The sequence below is a fragment of the Oncorhynchus clarkii genome, chromosome 30, assembly GCF_045791955.1.
Source record: "Oncorhynchus clarkii lewisi isolate Uvic-CL-2024 chromosome 30, UVic_Ocla_1.0, whole genome shotgun sequence".
NCBI classification, from domain to species: Eukaryota; Metazoa; Chordata; class Actinopteri; order Salmoniformes; family Salmonidae; genus Oncorhynchus; species Oncorhynchus clarkii.
The window spans coordinates 2,263,585-2,282,737 of NC_092176.1; the positions used below are offsets into that span (position 1 = coordinate 2,263,585).

Genomic DNA, 19,153 nt, shown 5'->3' on the forward strand with positions numbered 1-19,153 from the left:
TACAGTTGATTTGTCAGAGGACAAACTATTCACAGAGACAAACTGATATCTTTCCGACAGATAAGATCTAAACCGGGACAGAACTTGTCCGTGTAGACCAATTTGGGTTTCCAATCTCTCCAAAAGAATGTGGTGATCGATGGTATCAAAAGCAGCACTAAGGTCTAGGAGCACGAGGACAGATGCAGAGCCTCGGTCCGATGCCATTAAAATGTAATTTACCACCTTCACAAGTGCCGTCTCAGTGCTATGATGGGGTCTAAAACCAGACTGAAGCATTTCGTATACATTGTTTGTCTTCAGGAAGGCAGTGAGTTGTTGCGCAACAGCCTTTTCTAAAATTTTTGAGAGGAATGGAAGATTCGATATAGGCCGATAGTTTTTTATATTTTCTGGGTCAAGGTTTGGCTTTTTCAAGAGAGGCTTTATAACTGCCACTTTTAGTGAGTTTGGTACACATCCGGTGGATAGAGAGCCGTTTATTATGTTCAACATAGGAGGGCCAAGCACAGGAAGCAGCTCTTTCAGTAGTTTAGTTGGAATAGGGTCCAGTATGCAGCTTGAAGGTTTAGAGGCCATGATTATTTTCATCATTGTGTCAAGAGATATAGTACTAAAACACTTTCACTCAAACCCCGCCCCTTTTCCTTTGTGTAACAAGCTGTCATATCTGTTCCGCCCGCTAGGGACGTTTTCCTATGACGTAAAGAATTATCCAGGTATAATTAATTATTTTTATATGTTATTCTGTGTGATTAGTTAGGTATTTAGTAAATAAATAATTAAACCCAATTTTGTATTGCTGATTCAACTTGTTAGCCAGGATTCTTACCGATAACCAAGAATTTACAGCTTTCAGAATATGAGACTGAAGTAAGATGACGATTAATGTTGACTGCTACTGATGTAAAATATTGCTAAATGTTTAAGAGTTTATTCGGAAGATAACAGGTCTATAAATATTATTTTGTGGTGCACGACTTTCTAGTTAATTACATTTACCTGATTAGCTCAATCAGGTGATATTAATTATGGAGAAAGTATTTTATAGAATAGCATGTCATAGCAATTAATCCGGCATAGCCAAAGACACAACAATCCCAACCTTCTCATCTCATCACAGTATGCTGAACAAAAATGTAACATGTACAGTGTTGGGGTCCGTCACATCTTTCACGCGCTGAAATAAAAGAGCCCTCTCAACTTTTGTACATGATAATGCATGGCCCTATGTCGCAAGGATCTGTACACAATTCCGTGAAGTTGAAAATATCCCAATCCTTCCATGGCCTGCATACTCACCAGACATGTCACCCATTGAGCATGTTTGGGATGCTCTGGACCAAAGTGTACGACAGCGTGTTCCAGCTCCTACCAATATAAAGCAACTTCGCACATCCATCGAAGAGCAGTGAGACATAATTTCACAGGCCTCAATCCACAACCTGATCAACTCTACACCAATGACATGTGTCGCGCTGCATGAGGCAAATGGTGGTCACACCAGATACTGACTGGTTTTCTGATCCATGCCCCTACCTTTTTTTTAAGGCATCTGTGATCAACAGAACTGTATATTCATGTGAAATCCATAGATTAGGGCCCAAATTCATTTATTTAAATGGACTGATTTCCCTAATATGTACTGTAACGCCGTTCAGTCTTTGAAATTGTTTCATGTTGCGTGCATTTTTTTGTTCAGTGTACTGTAGATCTGCTGAAATGAGTCCTGTACAAGCTGGGGATGAGCTGGTGTGGTGTGGACAGTATAAATGGGATAAAGACTAGCTTACTGCTGAGTTACAGGGTACAGTAAAAGCTGTTTGTCAACTAAATGTGGCCTGCTATGCAGTTGTCCTTTCAGATGAATTTAGTGTTTGAATACAGTAACAGACATTTTTCAGGACTAGCGATGCGTCAGCATCTCTGCCGGTAGACAACTCATCACACAAAATCAAGGTTGCTCTTAGTACAGAGTAAGAATGGCTTCGATACTTCTCCAACCTCCATTATGGATACATACGCCATTTGTTTTCCTCATTGCGTCATATACAGTTATAGTTACAGATTACATACACTTAGGTTGGAGTCATTAAAACTTGTTTTTCAACCACCCCACAAATTTCTTGTTAACAAACTTGAGTTTTGGCAAGTCGGTTAGGACATCTACTTTGTGCATGACACAAGTAATTTTTCCAACAATTGTTTACAGACAGATTATTTCACTTTTAATTCACTGTATCACAATTCCGGTGGGTCAGAAGTTTACATTGACTAGACTCTGCCTTTAAACAGCTTGGTAAACTCCAGAAAATTATGTCATGGCTTTCTGATAGGCTAATTGACATCATTTGAGTCAATTGGAGGTGTACCTGTGGATGTATTTCAAGGCCTACTTTCAAACTCAGTGCCTCTTTGCTTGACATCATGGGAAAATCAAAAGAAATCAGCCAAGACCTCAGAAAAAAATATTGTAGACCTCCACAAGTCTGGTTCATCCTTGGGAGAAATTTCCAAATGCCTGATGCCTGATGTTCATCTGTACAAACAATAGCACACAAGTATAAACACCATGGGACCACGCAGCCATCATACTGCTCAGGAAGGAGACGCATTCTGTCTCCTAGAGATGAACGTACTTTGGTGTCGAAAAGTGCAAATCAATCCCAGAACAACAGCAAAGGACCTTGTGAAGGTGCTGGAAGAAACAGGTACAAAAGCATCTATATCCACAGTAAAACGAGTCCTATATTGACATAACCTGAAAGGCCACTCAACAAGGAAGAAGCCACTGCTCCAAAATCGCCATAAAAAGCCAGACTACGGTTTGCAACTGCACATGGGGACAAAGATCGTACTTTTTGGAGAAATATGCTCTGGTCTGATGAAACAAAAATAGAACTGTTTGGCCATAATTACCATTGTTATGTTTGGAGGAAAAGGGGGGAGGCTTGCAAGCTGAAGAACACCATCCCAACCGTGAAGCACGGGGTGGCAGCATCATGGGTGTTTTGCTGCAGGAGGGACTGGTGCACTTCACAAAGAGTTAGGACAATTATGTGGATATATTGAAGCAACATCTCATTACATCAGTCAGGAAGTTAAAGCTTGCTCACAAATGGGTCTTAAAAATGGACAATGACCTCAAGAATACTTCCAAAGTTGTGGCAAAATGGTTTAAGGACAACAAAGTCAAGATATTGGAATGGCCACCACAAAGCCTTTACCTCAATCTTATAGAACATTTGTGGGCAGAACTGAAAAAGTGTGTGCGAGCAAGGAGGCCTACAAACCTTACTTAGTTCCTTACTTAGTTCACCCAACTTATTGTGGGAAGCTTGTGGAAGGCTACCCAAAACGTTTGACCCAAGTTAAACCATTTAAAGGCAATGCTACCAAATACTAATTGAGTGTATGTAAACTTTTGACTCACTGGGAATGTGATGAAAGAAATAAAAGCTGAAATAAATCATTCTATCTACTATTATTCTGACATTTCACATTCTTAAAATAAAGTGGTGATCCTAACTGACCTAAAACAGTGAATTTTTACTTGGATTAAATGTCAGGAATTGTGAAAAACTGAGTTTAAATGCATTTGGCCAAGGTGTATGTAAACTTCCGACTTCAACTGTAAGTGTCCACTAGGTGTGTAAAGGAGCCGCCAGGGTGAGACCAGGAGGTGAGGCTCGAATAAGGCAGAAACAAAACATCCCAATGTGCTCTATTCTCCGTTAGGTCTGCTAAGGAAGCCAGCAAAACCAGACCCAGCACTTACTCACAGTTGAGACGCATCCAGGAACCCTCTTTGTTTCCTACAAATATGAACAGAGTGGCAGATGAATAGGTCTTAGCTTTCAATGTGTGGAATGTGGAGCCTCCAACCTTGTCGCCCTTCATACATAAATTACGTCAGCAACATAGAGGGAGTTTAGACTCCACAACCCTTTTGTAATGCATTTCCGTTAGAGCTCCAGACCTGAACTACTAGTCACTGGTTATGGCTTGTTTTTCTTGTACTGAAATAGCAGCAGTAGTAGTAGCATCATATCAGGCAGGCTACAGTCCTTCCAATGTTTGTCTGGAACTGGAAGCTCATTAACTAAATGAATAAGGGGTAGGTCATCTCTGGAGAGCAAATTAGCTGCTGTTCTTAGTGTCAAACAATCCAGATTGATTACATTCATATTATGTTAGTAATTCTCCCTCTGTCTCTCAGCTTTGCCCCCCCCCCCCAAAAAAACTTGTTTCTATTCTATCCATTAACCAAATCTAGCAATTTTTGAGGTCAGAGTTTAGGGGTCAGGGTCAAGTAACCACTGAGATTACAGTTCCAAGCTGAAAAGTGAACACACTCATTGTGCTCCTGAGTGGTGCAGCGGTCTAAGGCACTGCATCTCAGTGCAAGAGCTGTCACTATAGTCCCTGGTTCAAATCCAGGCGGTATCATGTGGCACTAATTGGGAGTCCAATAGGGCTGTGCACAATTGGCCCAGCATCATCCGGGTCAGGCCGTCATTGTAAATAAGAATTAGTTCTTAACTGACTTGCCTAGTTAAGTGCACACACTGCTGGCTCTCACTTTGCAGATGAAACGGGCTCCTGTTTGACATTTTAGTTTGGACAATTGAATTTGTTATCTGAACTTTTGAAGTGATGCAACGTGTTTGACCTTGTATCCTGATCGTGTACATGCGGTACATGTACAGGTTTGACACACTTCAGTTCATCTACATCTATATGAACTTTCACACTCCACATTCATACTCCATATTTCCACCTCCCGCCGCTTTTGCAGACCCAAGCAGAAATGTTCAGACCTGATCTCCCAGGACCAGATTGCTCAGACTGTGTATAACAAGTTTGTGAAATTCCCCCAGGAGACTGCATGCATTCACAGTGTCCTCTAGTCTGACCCGACAGCGACTCAGCAATTCCACATCCTGCGTTATGCAACTCTCACACAAGCTCTCCTCTCTTTATGCCCAACTGTTGACAGACCATAGACTGCTGCCAGCCGCTCCAAACGCAATCACAGGCGGACAAATTGAATCAAGACAGCCCAATGTAAAATAGCTGTTGAATTATTTATTAACAATGTTACACAAACCTTAGCAGCAGGTTTGAGGGTGCTGGCTCGTGTCCTAAAAACTTTACAAAATGTTTACATCCAAGGAGAGATAAAATCAGCTTCAAAAACTCCATCAAGGACTTTCACAAATTAATTTAGTAAAACATTTATATACTCATATATAAAAACAGACATACAAACATCACCGGGTTTCATGATATCAAACAGCTAACGAAAAATCTACAACCTTTCTATAAAAAAAAAAATAGGGATGTTTTAGTGCAAAGGCAGTAGAAATATAAAAATACTGTTGTGTTTTTCTCTGTGGTATAAAACAACATGGGAGGTTAAAGGTGTGTGTCGGCGATGGGAATGCGTCTTAGTTCAACGATCTGGGATGGGGCCGTACTCCCACCATCATGGCTCCCGTGGATCGACTCGTTGTCGCTCAGGTTAAGGCCAGATCCTAACAGGGAGAGAGAGAGACAGCACACATGTCAATCATCACTTATTGACAATGTTAACTCTGGTCCAGTGCTTAGTGCATGGTGAGCGTAGTGGAAAGAACGCGCACTACTCTGTGGACCAGAGCTATGATAATGCATGACATCATTCAGTGTTAACTTACTGATTCATTAACAGAAATTCTAGAATTTTGTTTGTGGTTAAAAGCCTACAGAACATTTCTACATCAACAACTGCTGTAGTGTTCTGAGTGAAAGGTCAGTGAGAATGATAATCAACAACCAAAACAGCGCGTAACTTATCACATTTGAACATGATCTATACACTTCAACTACAGTCAACGTGTCCAAATTGACAGGTAGAAGGGAGTGTTTCATGACCAGTGGTCCCAAAGGTAAAGGCATGAACAATAGGGTGTATCAAATGGCACCCTATTCCCTAGTGCACTACTTTTGACCTGGGGCCAATAAGAAGTACACTATTAAAGATGCAGTCCAAGATGTTAAGCACAACAAATTTGTAACATATTGTTTGAATTGGATTTGTAACATATCCTATCAATTCCGGGGGTATCATCGGATGGGGCCACAGTGTCTCCTGACCCCTCCTGTCTCAGCCTCCAGAATTTATGCTGCAGTAGTTTATGTGTCGGGGGGGGCTAGGGTCAGTCTGTTATACCTGGAGTATTTATCCTGTCTTATCTGGTGTCCTGTGTGAATTTAAGTATGCTCTCTCTAATTCTTTCTTTCTTTCTCTCTTTCTTTCTCACGGAGGACCTGAGCTCTAGGACCATGCCTCAGGACTACCTGGCACTCCTTGCTGTCCCCAGTCCACCTGGCCGTGCTTCTGCTCCAGTTTCAACTGTTCTGCCTGCGGCTATGGAACCCTGACCTGTTCACAGGACGTGCTACCTGTCCCAGACCTGCTGTTTTCAACTCTCTAGAGACAGCAGGAGCGGTAGAGATACTCTGAATGATCGGCTATGAAAAGCCAACTGACATTTACTCCTGAGGTGCTGACCTGTTGCACCCTCGACAACTACATGCTGGTCATTTAAGAAACATTTGAACATCTTGGCCATGTTCTGTTTTAATCTCCACCCGGCACAGCCATAAGAGCACTGGCCACCCCTCATAGCCTGATTCCTCTCTAGGTTTCTGTGAGCACCACTTTCAAAACCACAGGCTGAAATTATAAAAAAGTTCTGGACCATCACGTTAAGGGAATAATAGGTTGACATTTGGGATGAACACAATGTGGTGTAATCCAAAGAACAGAACGACCTCCAGATTACCTGCGCAGTTTTTTCAATGATCATTTTTATGACAGTCAATTACAGTGCACTCGGGAAGAATTCAGAATCCCTTCCATTTTTCCACATTTTGTTACGTTACAGCCTTATTCTTAAATGTTGTAAAAAAAAAAAATCATCAATCTACACACAATAACCCATAATAATTTTGCAAATGTTTTAAAAATAAAAAACTGAAATACCTTATTTACACAAGTATTCAGACCCTTTACTCAATACTTTGTTGAAGCACCTTTGGCAGCAATTACAGCATCGAGTCTTCTTTGGTATGACGCGACAAGCTTGGCACACCTGTATTTGGGGAGTTTCTCCCATTCTTCTCTGCAGATACTCTCAACCTCACTGTCAGGTTGTATGGGGAGCGTTGCTGCACTGCTATTTTCAGGTCTCTCCAGCGATGTTTGATCGGGTTCAAGTCCGGGCTCTGGCAGGGCAACTCAAGGTCATTGAGACTTGTCCCGAATCCCCTCCTGCATTGTCTTGGCTGTGTGCTTAGGGTCGTTGTCCTGTTGGAAGGTGAACCTTCGCCCCAATCTGAGGTCCTGAGTGCTCTGGAGCAGGTTTTCATCAAAGATCTCTCTGTACTTTGCTCCGTTCATCTTTCCCTCGATCCTGACTAGTCTCCCAGTCACTGCTGCTGAAAAACATCCCCACAGCATGATGCTGCCACCACCATCCTTCATCGTAGATGGTGAATGGTGTCAGGTTTCCTCCAGACGTGACACTTGGTATTTGGCATTCAGGCCAAAGAGTTCAATCGTTGCTTCATCAGACCAGAGAATATTTAGGTGCCTTTTGGCAAACTCCAAGCGGGCTGTCATGTGCTTTTTTACTGAGGAGTGGTTTCCGTCTGGCCACTCTACCACAAAGGCCTGATTGGTGGAGTGCTGCAGAGATGGCTGTCCTTCTAGGAGGTTCTCCCATCTCCACAGAGGAACTCTGGAGCTCTGTGAGAATGACTATCGGGTTCTTGGTCACCTCCCTGACCAAGGCCCTTCTCCCCTGAGCTGCTCAGTTTGGCCGGGTGGCCAGCACTAGGAGTCTTCGTGGTTCCAAACTTCTTCCATTTAAAAATGATGGAGGCCACTGTGTTCTTGGGGACCTTCAATGCTGCAGACATTTTTTGGTACTCTTCCCCAGATCTGTGCCTCGACACAATCCTGTCTCAGAGCTCTACCGACAACTCCTTCGACCCCATGGCTTGGTTTTTGCTCTGACATGCACTGTCAACTGTGAGACCTTATATAGACAGGTATGCCTTTCCAAATCATGTCCAATCAATTGAATTTACCACAGGTGGACTCCAATCAAGTTGTAGAAACTTCTCAAGGATGATCAATGGAAACAGGATTCACCTGTTTCGCTTTGTCATTATGGGGTATTGTGTGTAGATTGCTGAGATGGAACGTAACAAAATGTGGAAAAGTCTGGTCTGAATACTTTCAGAAGGGACTGTACAGTAAAAGCAGGGCATTAAGGACAACCAGTGGGACGGTAAGTTAACGATTCACCCTTTAAGAGCCTAATGAGTGTGCTGCTACTGACTTTACTGCCTGACTGACTAACTGACTGGCCTATTATGTAAAACCTCATTCTAGACTTCCCTTCTATCTCCCTGACCTCTGCCTGCGCCTGAGGGAGGTCTAGGGTAGATATGAAGGAGGTTATCGGTTGAGTGTGGCAACATAAGGCCGGCCACGTAGAGAGGTAGAGGTCAGAAATACACGCCAAGGGGGAGGCGGGAAGGGGGACGGTTACAACACAGGCCAGGAGAAATGCTATAACACAGCATTTCTTTGTCCAAGTCCTTGTTTTGGATGTATCTAGGATTAAACATCTTGTACAACCTTGAAGAAAATAAGTAGCAGGAGCGCTTCAGGTATTCCACAACAACGACAGGTAATAGACTTAGCAGATATTTGTGGTTATAATTGTTCCTTTATGCTTTTAATTCCTGTTCACCTATAGAGGCGTGAATGCCACCCCATTCATAAACGTGTTCAACTTGAGGCTGAATGATGGGGTGTACAGTTGGGTGATAGAGAGGTCAAGGCAAGGCCAGTGAAATGCGGACTCATCTTCCATAGCGACTATAGCTGACGCGGGCACGCACGTGCGCGTACACACATCATACACAAACACACACACTACACGTTAAAGACTGCTGAAGAAGAGTTTAGCGCTCTCCTCTCCCCGAGGCTTTTATTTACGGTAACATTACCCTCTCTAGCCAATCCCCTCTCATTAACACCTCTGACTAACTCCAAGTCCGCTGCCGCCAGGGACTTTTAATTTAGCGCGGCCATGGCGATAGACATGTGTTTTCCAGAGAGTGGATACTGGCGTGTATTCACTGACCTCGCCCAGGGGCCCGGTTAGCACTGAGATGCCAGATTAACCTCTGTGTTGCACGGGGCCCTTCAGAGGCCACTCAATCAATGGTGGGGCCATCACGAGGTGGGGTCAAAGCCCAGGTGGAGTTCTTTCCATGATATGGACACCTTGGTTATCAGGCCTGACTGGGAAATAAGGTAAGGCGCATGACACGTCTCTTCCCACGGGGTGTATTTCTATAAACAGAAATCTTCACGGGTGAGAGAAGGTTCATGGAAATAACATGTGTCCTGTCTAAATAATCCAACTACAGTGAACGTAGTAGCTATATAGAGTGAAGAGACATATCAAATCTAACCCGGTATGATGATGTTATGCTGTGACAATAATAATGATGATGATAATAACAGCAAACGTGACATGACGCTCTCACAGCACTGCCATCTTGGTCCACTTTAACGTTAATAAAGAACATGACATCACTATTCGATGTGCCCATGGGGCTCTTGTCAAAAGTAGTTCACCATATTGGGGATAGGGTGCCATTTGGGGCGCGCCCTATATTTCCTAGAGAAACAGACAAAACAAAGTCCTGAACACTACTTGGCATGTTTTCAGCTCGGTCCTGCCACTTGTTATTCAGGCAGCGTAGATCGATTCCTCTGTGATTTGAGAATGGGAGTGTGGAGCGTTGATATATCAGCCGGCAGTAAGACCCCATATCTCATTAAACATTGATGACTGAGGAGAAATGGTTCCTACAGCCGCAAGACAGGGTTCGCTGAGGACTGACCGAGCAGGGCCAGCAGTAATGACTGCCATGGGACCACGAATGCACGTGCGTGTACACACCAGGCCTCCATACACACCCATGCGTATGTACATGCACACGTTCAAATGGGCACACACCAAATCACACAAATGTTAGAAAACCATGTGTGAGTCCCAGTAAGCGGTGTGTAACTTGCTGCAGGGATGTCAGGCACAGGAGAGTAACAACTGGAGCACTATAAAAATGCAAAAAACAAGCTGCACCCAGAACAACAAAATACAGGTAAAATAACACGACCGCCGAACGTCGCCCGAACAAGGAGAGGAACCGACTTTGGCGGAAGTCGTGACAGCACCCCCCCTTGACACCGGCCCCGGGGACGACCTGGAAAGCGAGGTGCAGGGCGATCCGGACGGAGACGGTGGGACTCCCGCAGCATTGAAGGGCCCAACACGTCCTCCACCGGAACCCAGCATCTCTCCTCCGGACCGTACCTCTCCCACTCCACGAGGTACTGAAGGCCCCTCGCCCGACGCCTCGAATCCAGTATGGACCCAGCTTCCGGCAGGGCTGACAGAGGGAAAGGTCTTGGGTCGAGAGCCAGACCTGGTCCCCCGGTGCAAACACCGGGGCATCACTGCGGTGACGGTCTGCGCTGGGCGGTGTCCCATGTCTCCTCCGCGTGCCGGAACCAGTCGTCCACCGCAGGAGCCTCGGTCTGACTCTGATGCCAATGAGCCAGAACGGGCGGATACCCCAGTATGCACTAGAAGGGCGAGAGGTTAGTGGAGGAGTGGCGGAGCGAGTTCTGGGCCATCTCTGCCCAGGGCACGAACGCCGCCCACTCCCCCGGCCGGTCCTGGCAATAAGACCTCAGAAACCTACCCACATCCTGGTTAACTCTCTCCACCTGCCCGTTACTCTCAGGGTGAAAACCCAAGGCTGATCGAGACCCCAAGACGTTCCATGAACTCCCTCCTGACCCTTGAAGTGAACTGGGGACCCCGAACAGACACTACATTCTCAGGCACCCCGTAGTGCAGGAAGATGTGTGTAAACAAGGCATCCGCAGTCTGTAGGGCCGTAGGGTGACCGGGCAGAGGGAGGAGACGGAAGGATTTGGAAAAACGGTCCACAACGACCAAGATCATGGTGTTACCCTGTGAGGGTGGAAGATTGGTAAGGAAATCGACCGACAGGTGCGACCAAGGCTGTTGTGGAACGGGTAAGGGGTGTAGCTTACCTCTGGGCAGGTGCCTAGGAGCCTTACACTGAGCGCACCCCGAGCAGGAGGAAATAAACCCTCACGTCCTTAGCCAAAGTGGGCCGCCAGTACTTCCCACTTAGACAGCGCACCGTCGGACCGATGCATGGATGACCAGAGGAGGGTGACGTGTCGGCCCAATAGATCAGCCGGTCACGGACAGTAGACGGAACGTACAGACGCCCAGCGGGACACTGGAGGGGAGCGGGCTCTGCACGTAACGCCTGCTCAATGTCCGCGTCCAGCTCCCCCACTGCCGGCGCCACCAGACAGGAGGCCGGGAGTATGGGGGTGGGATCAATGGGCCGCTCTCTGTGTCATACAGCCGGTACAGTGCGTCTGCCTTAAAGTTCTGGGAACCTGGTCTGTAAGAAAGGGTGAAAACAAAACGGGTGAAAAATATGGCCCACCTTGCCTGGCGAGGGTTCAGTCTCCACTAGTGACCATATCCCCCGTGGATCCCGCAAAGGCGGAGGTGTTGCTAACATTTACGATAGCAAATGTCAATTTACAAAAAAAATAATAATAATTTGTCTTTTGAGCTTCTAGTCATGAAATCTATGCTGCCTACTCAATCACTTTTTATAGCTACTGTTTACAGGCCTCCTGGGCCATATACAGCATTCCTCATTGAGTTCCCTGAATTCCTATCAGACCTTGTAGTCATAGCAGATAATATTCCAATTTTTGGTGACTTTAATATTCACATGGTGTGTTCAGGGTGATGAGCTGTGTTGCTTTTACGCCAAACATAACGTTTTAAATTGTTGCCAAAAAGTTCAATTTTGACCAGAGCACCTTCTTCCACATGTTTGGTGTGCCTCCCAGGTGGCTTGTGGCAAACTTTAAATGACACTTTTTATGGATATCTTTAAGAAATGGCTTTCTTCTTGCCACTCTTCCATAAAGGCCAGATTTGTGCAATATACGACTGATTGTTGTCCTATGGACAGAGTCTCCCACCTCAGCTGTAGATCTCTGCAGTTCATCCAGAGTGATCATGGGCCTCTTGGCTGCATCTCTGATCAGTCTTCTCCTTGTATGAGCTGAAAGTTTAGAGGGACGGCCAGGTCTTGGTAGATTTGCAGTGGTCTGATACTCCTTCCATTTCAATATTGTCGCTTGCACAGTGCTCCTTGGGATGTTTAAAGCTTGGGAAATCTTTTTGTATCCAAATCCGTCTTTAAACTTCTTCACAGCAGTATCTCGGACCTGCCTGGTGTGTTCCTTGTTCTTCATGATGCTCTCTGCGCTTTTAACGGACCTCTGAGACTATCACAGTGCAGGTGCATTTATACGGAGACTTGATTACACACAGGTGGATTGTATTTATCATCATTAGTCATTTAGGTCAACATTGGATCATTCAGAGATCCTCACTGAACTTCTGGAGAGAGTTTGCTGCACTGAAAGTAAAGGGGCTGAATAATTTTGCACGCCCAATTTTTCAGTTTTTGATTTGTTAAAAAAGTTTGAAATATCCAATAAATGTCGTTCCACTTCATGATTGTGTCCCACTTGTTTTTGATTCTTCACAAAAAAATACAGTTTTATATCTTTATGTTTGAAGCCTGAAATGTGGCAAAAGGTCGCAAAGTTCAAGGGGGCCGAATACTTTCGCAAGGCACTGTACATGTATGCTCAAGTTCAAATTGGAACTGTAACTGGATCGAATCCCCGAGCTGGTAAAAATCTGTCGTCCTGCCCCCTGACCAAGGAAGTTAACCCACTATTCCTCGGTAGGCCGTCATTGTAAATAAGAATTTGTTCTTAACTGACTTGCCTAGTTAAATAAACTTAAATTTAAAAAACAACAATACAATATATATTTATCTTTAAGAGGGAATAAAATGTGATTTGTTTGTATACTGACTCATCGCAGCATCCACTTCTCCCTCGACACCATTATGGTGTTGATGAGTAGAACACAGAGTTTCTGCTGACCGTATGACCTGATTAGGAAAAACTCTGGGCTCTAATTATTGGCTTCATATTGGCTATAGATGACTGATGAATAATATGTCTGCAGGATAAGTGATAATCTTTGTCCTAAATTGCTCCCTGTTACTTACAAAGTGCACTTCTAAAGTAGTGCACTACAGGGAATAGGGCGGCATTTGGGACGCAACCCAAAGTGATTCTTACCAGTCTTTAAGGCAAATATGAGGTCGTCAAACTCCTGGGACTCCTCGTCGGCCACTAGGTTGTCGTTGATGAAGCCTCCTCCGTCGGTGGTGTAGGTCCCACTCTGAGGGCTCTGCTTAAACACACTGCTGGGCTGACTGCCCGGACGCAGGGACGCACGCTCCCAGTCCGCGGACACCTGCCACACACACACACACACACACACACACACACACACACACACACACACACATGCAAATATGCACTCACATACACACGTACATGCACACACGTGCACACAAACGCATGCACGCACACACACACGCGCACACACACACACACACACACACAGCATATCTTTACAGACTGTATACGGCACTAACAAAGACAGCCACTGTCCAACACGTTGAAATGACACTGATCAGAGGGCATAAATGATGTCAGGGTTACATTTCTAGAGTGTTTTGTGTGAGCTAAAATGTACAGTATTTGGAGTGCACAGTGGGTATCCTTATGTATTTGCATAAACAACACAAACCAGAGACGAGCACGTAAAGGGGGGAACTAAATCTCTGTGATTAACGCAATGACAAAAACCAGGGAGTCAGCTCAGGACAGCAGAGAATGGGCCTGTCAGCCGTGTAATCACGTCTTAGACATGGAGGGCCACGCAGAGTTTATGTTGTCAAAGCTCCCCAAAGGGGTTAACGCAGGACGAAGGCTCATGTGGGGGTTAAGGGGTGAGAGGGAGGTCGCTGGCTCTGGGTCTCATACAAAATCAGTCTCAAATATGCAAATATTGCACTGAACCTGCTGCACTGATGAATCCTTTTTCTTCAGAGAGAGAGTGAGAGACAGAGGGAGAGGAAGAGGGGGAGGGAGATAAATAAAAAGGGAGAGAGGGGTGACAGAGGGGGGCGAGAAAGAGAGAGAGAGAGAGAGAGAGAGAGAGAGAGAGAGACCCAGAGAGACCCAGATAGTTCCCAGGGCTAATCACTGGAGTTCTGGATGAGTGGTGATGGGAATAGAGAGTTCAGCACCATCACAGACAATCAGCTAGCCATGAGAACTGGCACATTGTGTACATAGCTAAGATGTTTCACTTGGCTAAGCAATCTTGTGTGGTTTCCACCACAAAAGAGACGGGATGTTTTTCAGCACACAGTATGTGTCCAGGTAGTAATATAACCCATCACTGGACAACTATCCCTGTCCTCTCATAAATACCAAATGACGCCATCCAAGGCACAGACAGGGAATTATTGCGTTGTGGAAAGAATCTTTATGGAATCTAATTTTCCCTTAGTCTGAGTTTTCCAGGAAACCCAGTTTCACCAGCCTCCCTCCCTCTCTCCCTCAGTGATTGACACACAGGTGTAATAGCCTCTCACAGTGTTTCTTAATCCTGGTCCTGGAGACCTAAAGGGGTGCATATTTTAGTTTTTGCCCTAGCACTACACAGCTGATTCATAAGATCAACATATCATCAACAGCCAGCCAGACAGACAGACAGGTGTAATAGCCTATCTGAACAGGCCTGTAATGACAGACAGGTATAATAGCCTATCTGAACAGGCCTGTAATGACAGACAGGTATAATAGCCTATCTGAACAGGCCTGTAATGACAGACAGGTATAATAGCCTATCTGAACAGGCCTGTAATGACAGACAGGTATACTAGCCTATCTGAACAGGCCTGTAATGACAGACAGGTATAATAGCCTATCTGAACAGGCCTGTAATGACAAAAAGGTATAATAGCCTATCTGAACAGGCCTGTAATGACAGACAGGTATAATAGCCTATCTGAACAGGCCTGTAATGACAGACAGGTATAATAGCCTATCTGAACAGGCCTGTAATGACGGACGGACGGACGTAAGAGCCAATCTGAACAGGCCTGTAATGGCAGATAGGTGTAATAGCCTATCTGAACAGGCCTGTAATGACAGACAGGTGTAATAGCCTAATCTGAACAGGCCTGTAATGGCAGATAGGTGTAATAGCCTATCTGAACAGGCCTGTAATGACAGACAGGTATACTAGCCTATCTGAACAGGCCTGTAATGACAGACAGGTGTAATAGCCTAATCTGAACAGGCCTGTAATGGCAGACAGGTGTAATAACCTATCTGAACAGGCCTGTAATGACAGACAGGTGTAATAGCCTAATCTGAACAGGCCTGTAATGACAGACAGGTGTAATAGCCTAATCTGAACAGGCCTGTAATGGCAGATAGGTGTAATAGCCTATCTGAACAGGCCTGTAATGACAGACAGGTATACTAGCCTATCTGAACAGGCCTGTAATGACAGACAGGTATAATAGCCTATCTGAACAGGCCTGTAATGACAGACAGGTGTAATAGCCTAATCTGAACAGGCCTGTAATGGCAGACAGGTGTAATAACCTATCTGAACAGGCCTGTAATGGCAGATAGGTGTAATAGCCTATCTGAACAGGCCTGTAATGACAGACAGGTGTAATAGCCTATCTGAACAGGCCTGTAATGGCAGATAGGTGTAATAGCCTAATCTGAACAGGCCTGTAATGGCAGACGGACAGGTGTAATAGCCTATCTGAACAGGCCTGTAATGGCAGACGGACAGACAGACAGGTGTAATAGCCTATCTGAACAGGCCTGTAATGACAGACAGGTATAATAGCCTATCTGAACAGGCCTGTAATGACAGACGGACGGACGGACGGACAGACAGACAGACAGACGTAAGAGCCTATCTGAACAGGCCTGTAATGGCAGATAGGTGTAATAGTCTTTCTGAACAGGCCTGTAATGGCAGATAGGTGTAAGAGCCTATCTGAACAGGCCTGTAACTACAGACAGGTATAATAGCCTATCTAAACAGGCCTGTAATGACAGACAGACAGACAGACAGACAGACAGACAGACAGACAGACAGACAGGTGTAATAGCCTATCTGAACAGGCCTGTAATGACAGACAAACAGACAGCTGTAATAGCCTATCTGAACAGGCTTGTAATGACAGACGGACAGACAGACAGGTGTAATAACCTATCTGAACAGGCCTGTAATGACAGACAGGTATAATAGCCTATCTGAACAGGCCTGTAATGACAGACAGGTATAATAGCCTATCTGAACAGGCCTGTAATGACGGACGGACGGACGTAAGAGCCAATCTGAACAGGCCTGTAATGGCAGATAGGTGTAATAGCCTATCTGAACAGGCCTGTAATGACAGACAGGTGTAATAGCCTAATCTGAACAGGCCTGTAATGACAGACAGGTATAATAGCCTATCTGAACAGGCCTGTAATGACAGACAGGTATAATAGCCTATCTGAACAGGCCTGTAATGACGGACGGACGGACGTAAGAGCCAATCTGAACAGGCCTGTAATGGCAGATAGGTGTAATAGCCTATCTGAACAGGCCTGTAATGACAGACAGGTGTAATAGCCTAATCTGAACAGGCCTGTAATGGCAGACGGACAGGTGTAATAGCCTATCTGAACAGGCCTGTAATGGCAGACGGACAGACAGACAGGTGTAATAGCCTATCTGAACAGGCCTGTAATGACAGACGGACGGACGGACGGACGGACGGACGGACAGACAGACAGACAGACGTAAGAGCCTTTCTGAACAGGCCTGTAATGGCAGATAGGTGTAAGAGCCTATCTGAACAGGCCTGTAACTACAGACAGGTATAATAGCCTATCTAAACAGGCCTGTAATGACAGACAGACAGACAGACAGACAGACAGACAGACAGACAGGTGTAATAGCCTATCTGAACAGGCCTGTAATGACAGACAAACAGACAGCTGTAATAGCCTATCTGAACAGGCTTGTAATGACAGACGGACAGACAGACAGGTGTAATAACCTATCTGAACAGGCCTGTAATGCCAGACAGACAGACAGGTGAAATAGCCTATCTGAACAGGCCTGTAATGACAGACAGACAGACAGACAGACAGACAGGTGTAATAGCCTATCTGAACAGGCCTGTAATGACAGACAAACAGACAGCTGTAATAGCCTATCTGAACAGGCTTGTAATGACAGACGGACAGACAGACAGGTGTAATAACCTATCTGAACAGGCCTGTAATGCCAGACAGACAGACAGGTGAAATAGCCTATCTGAACAGGCCTGTAATGACAGACAGACAGACAGACAGACAGACAGGTGTAATAGCCTATCTGAACAGGCTTGTAATGACAGACAGACAGACAGACAGACAGACAGACAGACAGACAGACAGACAGGCTATTATACCTGTCTGTCTGTCTGTCTGTCTGTCTGTCTGTCTGTCTGTCTGTCTGTCTGTCTGTCTGTCATTACAGGCCTGTTCAGACAGACAGACAGACAGGTATAATAGCCTATCTGAACAGGCATGTAATGACAGACAGACAGGCTGTTACACCTGTCTGGCTGTCTGTCTGAACAGGCCTGTAATGACAGACAGACAGCGTGGTGTAATAGCCTGTAATTGATACAGTGTCTAGAGCTGTGGTACAGTGTCCAGCCACCATTTACCATATCCACTCTGAAGGGGGCTGACACCTCCCATGTACCAATCCCCTCCGCACCCCTTCCTCCTCCCCTCTCCATTTTCTCTCTAACTCTCCCCCCCATCTCCTCTTCAGTGTAACTCCTTATAGGGTGTCCAGCAGAGCTGTGACCAGAGCTGTGACAGAGCAGGGGATGCATGGACTGGGCCTGGGGAGTATGTAGGCTTAGTTCTATGGTAAGGTGGGATACTAGTTCAGGAGAGGAGAACACTTCTCTGCATGGCAGCTCTCACACACACACGTTACTGTTAGCGTAATTGCGGGATAGCTGACTCAAGCCACTGTGAACAAACAGAAAGTGTGGAGGGACACGCTGAGTTTCCCCGAGGATCCGCTGACAAGGGTGTGAGTGAGCAGAGGACTGGTCAAACCGAGCCCTGGGAATGAGGTCATGGGAGAGAGAGAGAGAGAGAGAGAGAGAGAGAGAGAGAGAGAGAGAGAGAGAGATGGGACTGGGGAAGGGGTTGAGGTAAGGGCTTTAGAGGAAGGGCACCGGGCAGGGGAGAGAGAGAGAGAGGGATGGGACTGGGGAAGGGGTTGAGGTAAGGGCTTTAGAGTAAGGGCACCGAAACTATTTTTCTCCATAGTTTTGTGCAGTGAGGGAGGGAAAGATGGCAGGGTGTGTGTGTGTGTGGGTGTGGGTTACCTCCTCCATGGCGCTGATGAGGTTCTGGGTGGACTTGTTGATCTCCGCCCCTATGGTGGCGGCACCCCCGCTCTGGTAGGTGGAGTCTGGGCTGCCGTGGCCGTTCATCTCCACTGTGTAGCTGGCCTTGGATGGCCAACACAGCTGGTTGTGCATCAGGAAGTACACCGCAAACACGTACAGGCCCTGGCGAGCAGAGGGTAAAGATAAAAAATGTGGCACCTCCATTGCAATTCAAAATGATTTGACCCTGCCAGGCACATCACGAATTGAACCTACACACAAAAGAAAAAGGAGAGTGGACCTAAATTGTTTCTCGATAGCGCGTCGTTCTCCCCATTGCACTTCGAGAAGTGCATTTATCTTGAACGGCTCCACGCAAAGCAGAGCAGCAGTATGGGGAAAGTTTGGATTGGTCGAGAATGGTAGAAGTGGCAAGACGTTGTCCCTTGGACATGACATCAATGTCAGTCAGCAGCATCCTGATCTAGTATCTCTATCACATCCTCTGTGTCATCAGACAGGCCAGTGTGAATTACTCCAGCACGTTCCTCTGTGAAATATCACAGTCCCGGCAGACATCTCACAACACCAGGCG

The 19,153-nt window shown here is 45.8% G+C and overlaps 1 protein-coding gene across 1 annotated transcript in view; it reads right to left on the minus strand.

The window, feature by feature from the left end:
• Positions 1 to 5,068: 5,068 nt before the first annotated feature.
• Positions 5,069 to 19,153, minus strand: part of LOC139389777 (adhesion G-protein coupled receptor V1-like) — a 190,389-nt gene continuing 176,304 nt past the window's right edge. The window contains exons 88-90 of the mRNA XM_071136722.1: positions 18,556 to 18,741; positions 13,364 to 13,541; positions 5,069 to 5,537 (exon numbers count right to left, since the gene is read on the minus strand). Of these exons, the coding sequence (XP_070992823.1) occupies positions 5,419 to 5,537; positions 13,364 to 13,541; positions 18,556 to 18,741 (483 nt within the window). The 3' untranslated portion in view covers positions 5,069 to 5,418. The remainder of the gene's footprint in view (positions 5,538 to 13,363; positions 13,542 to 18,555; positions 18,742 to 19,153) is intronic.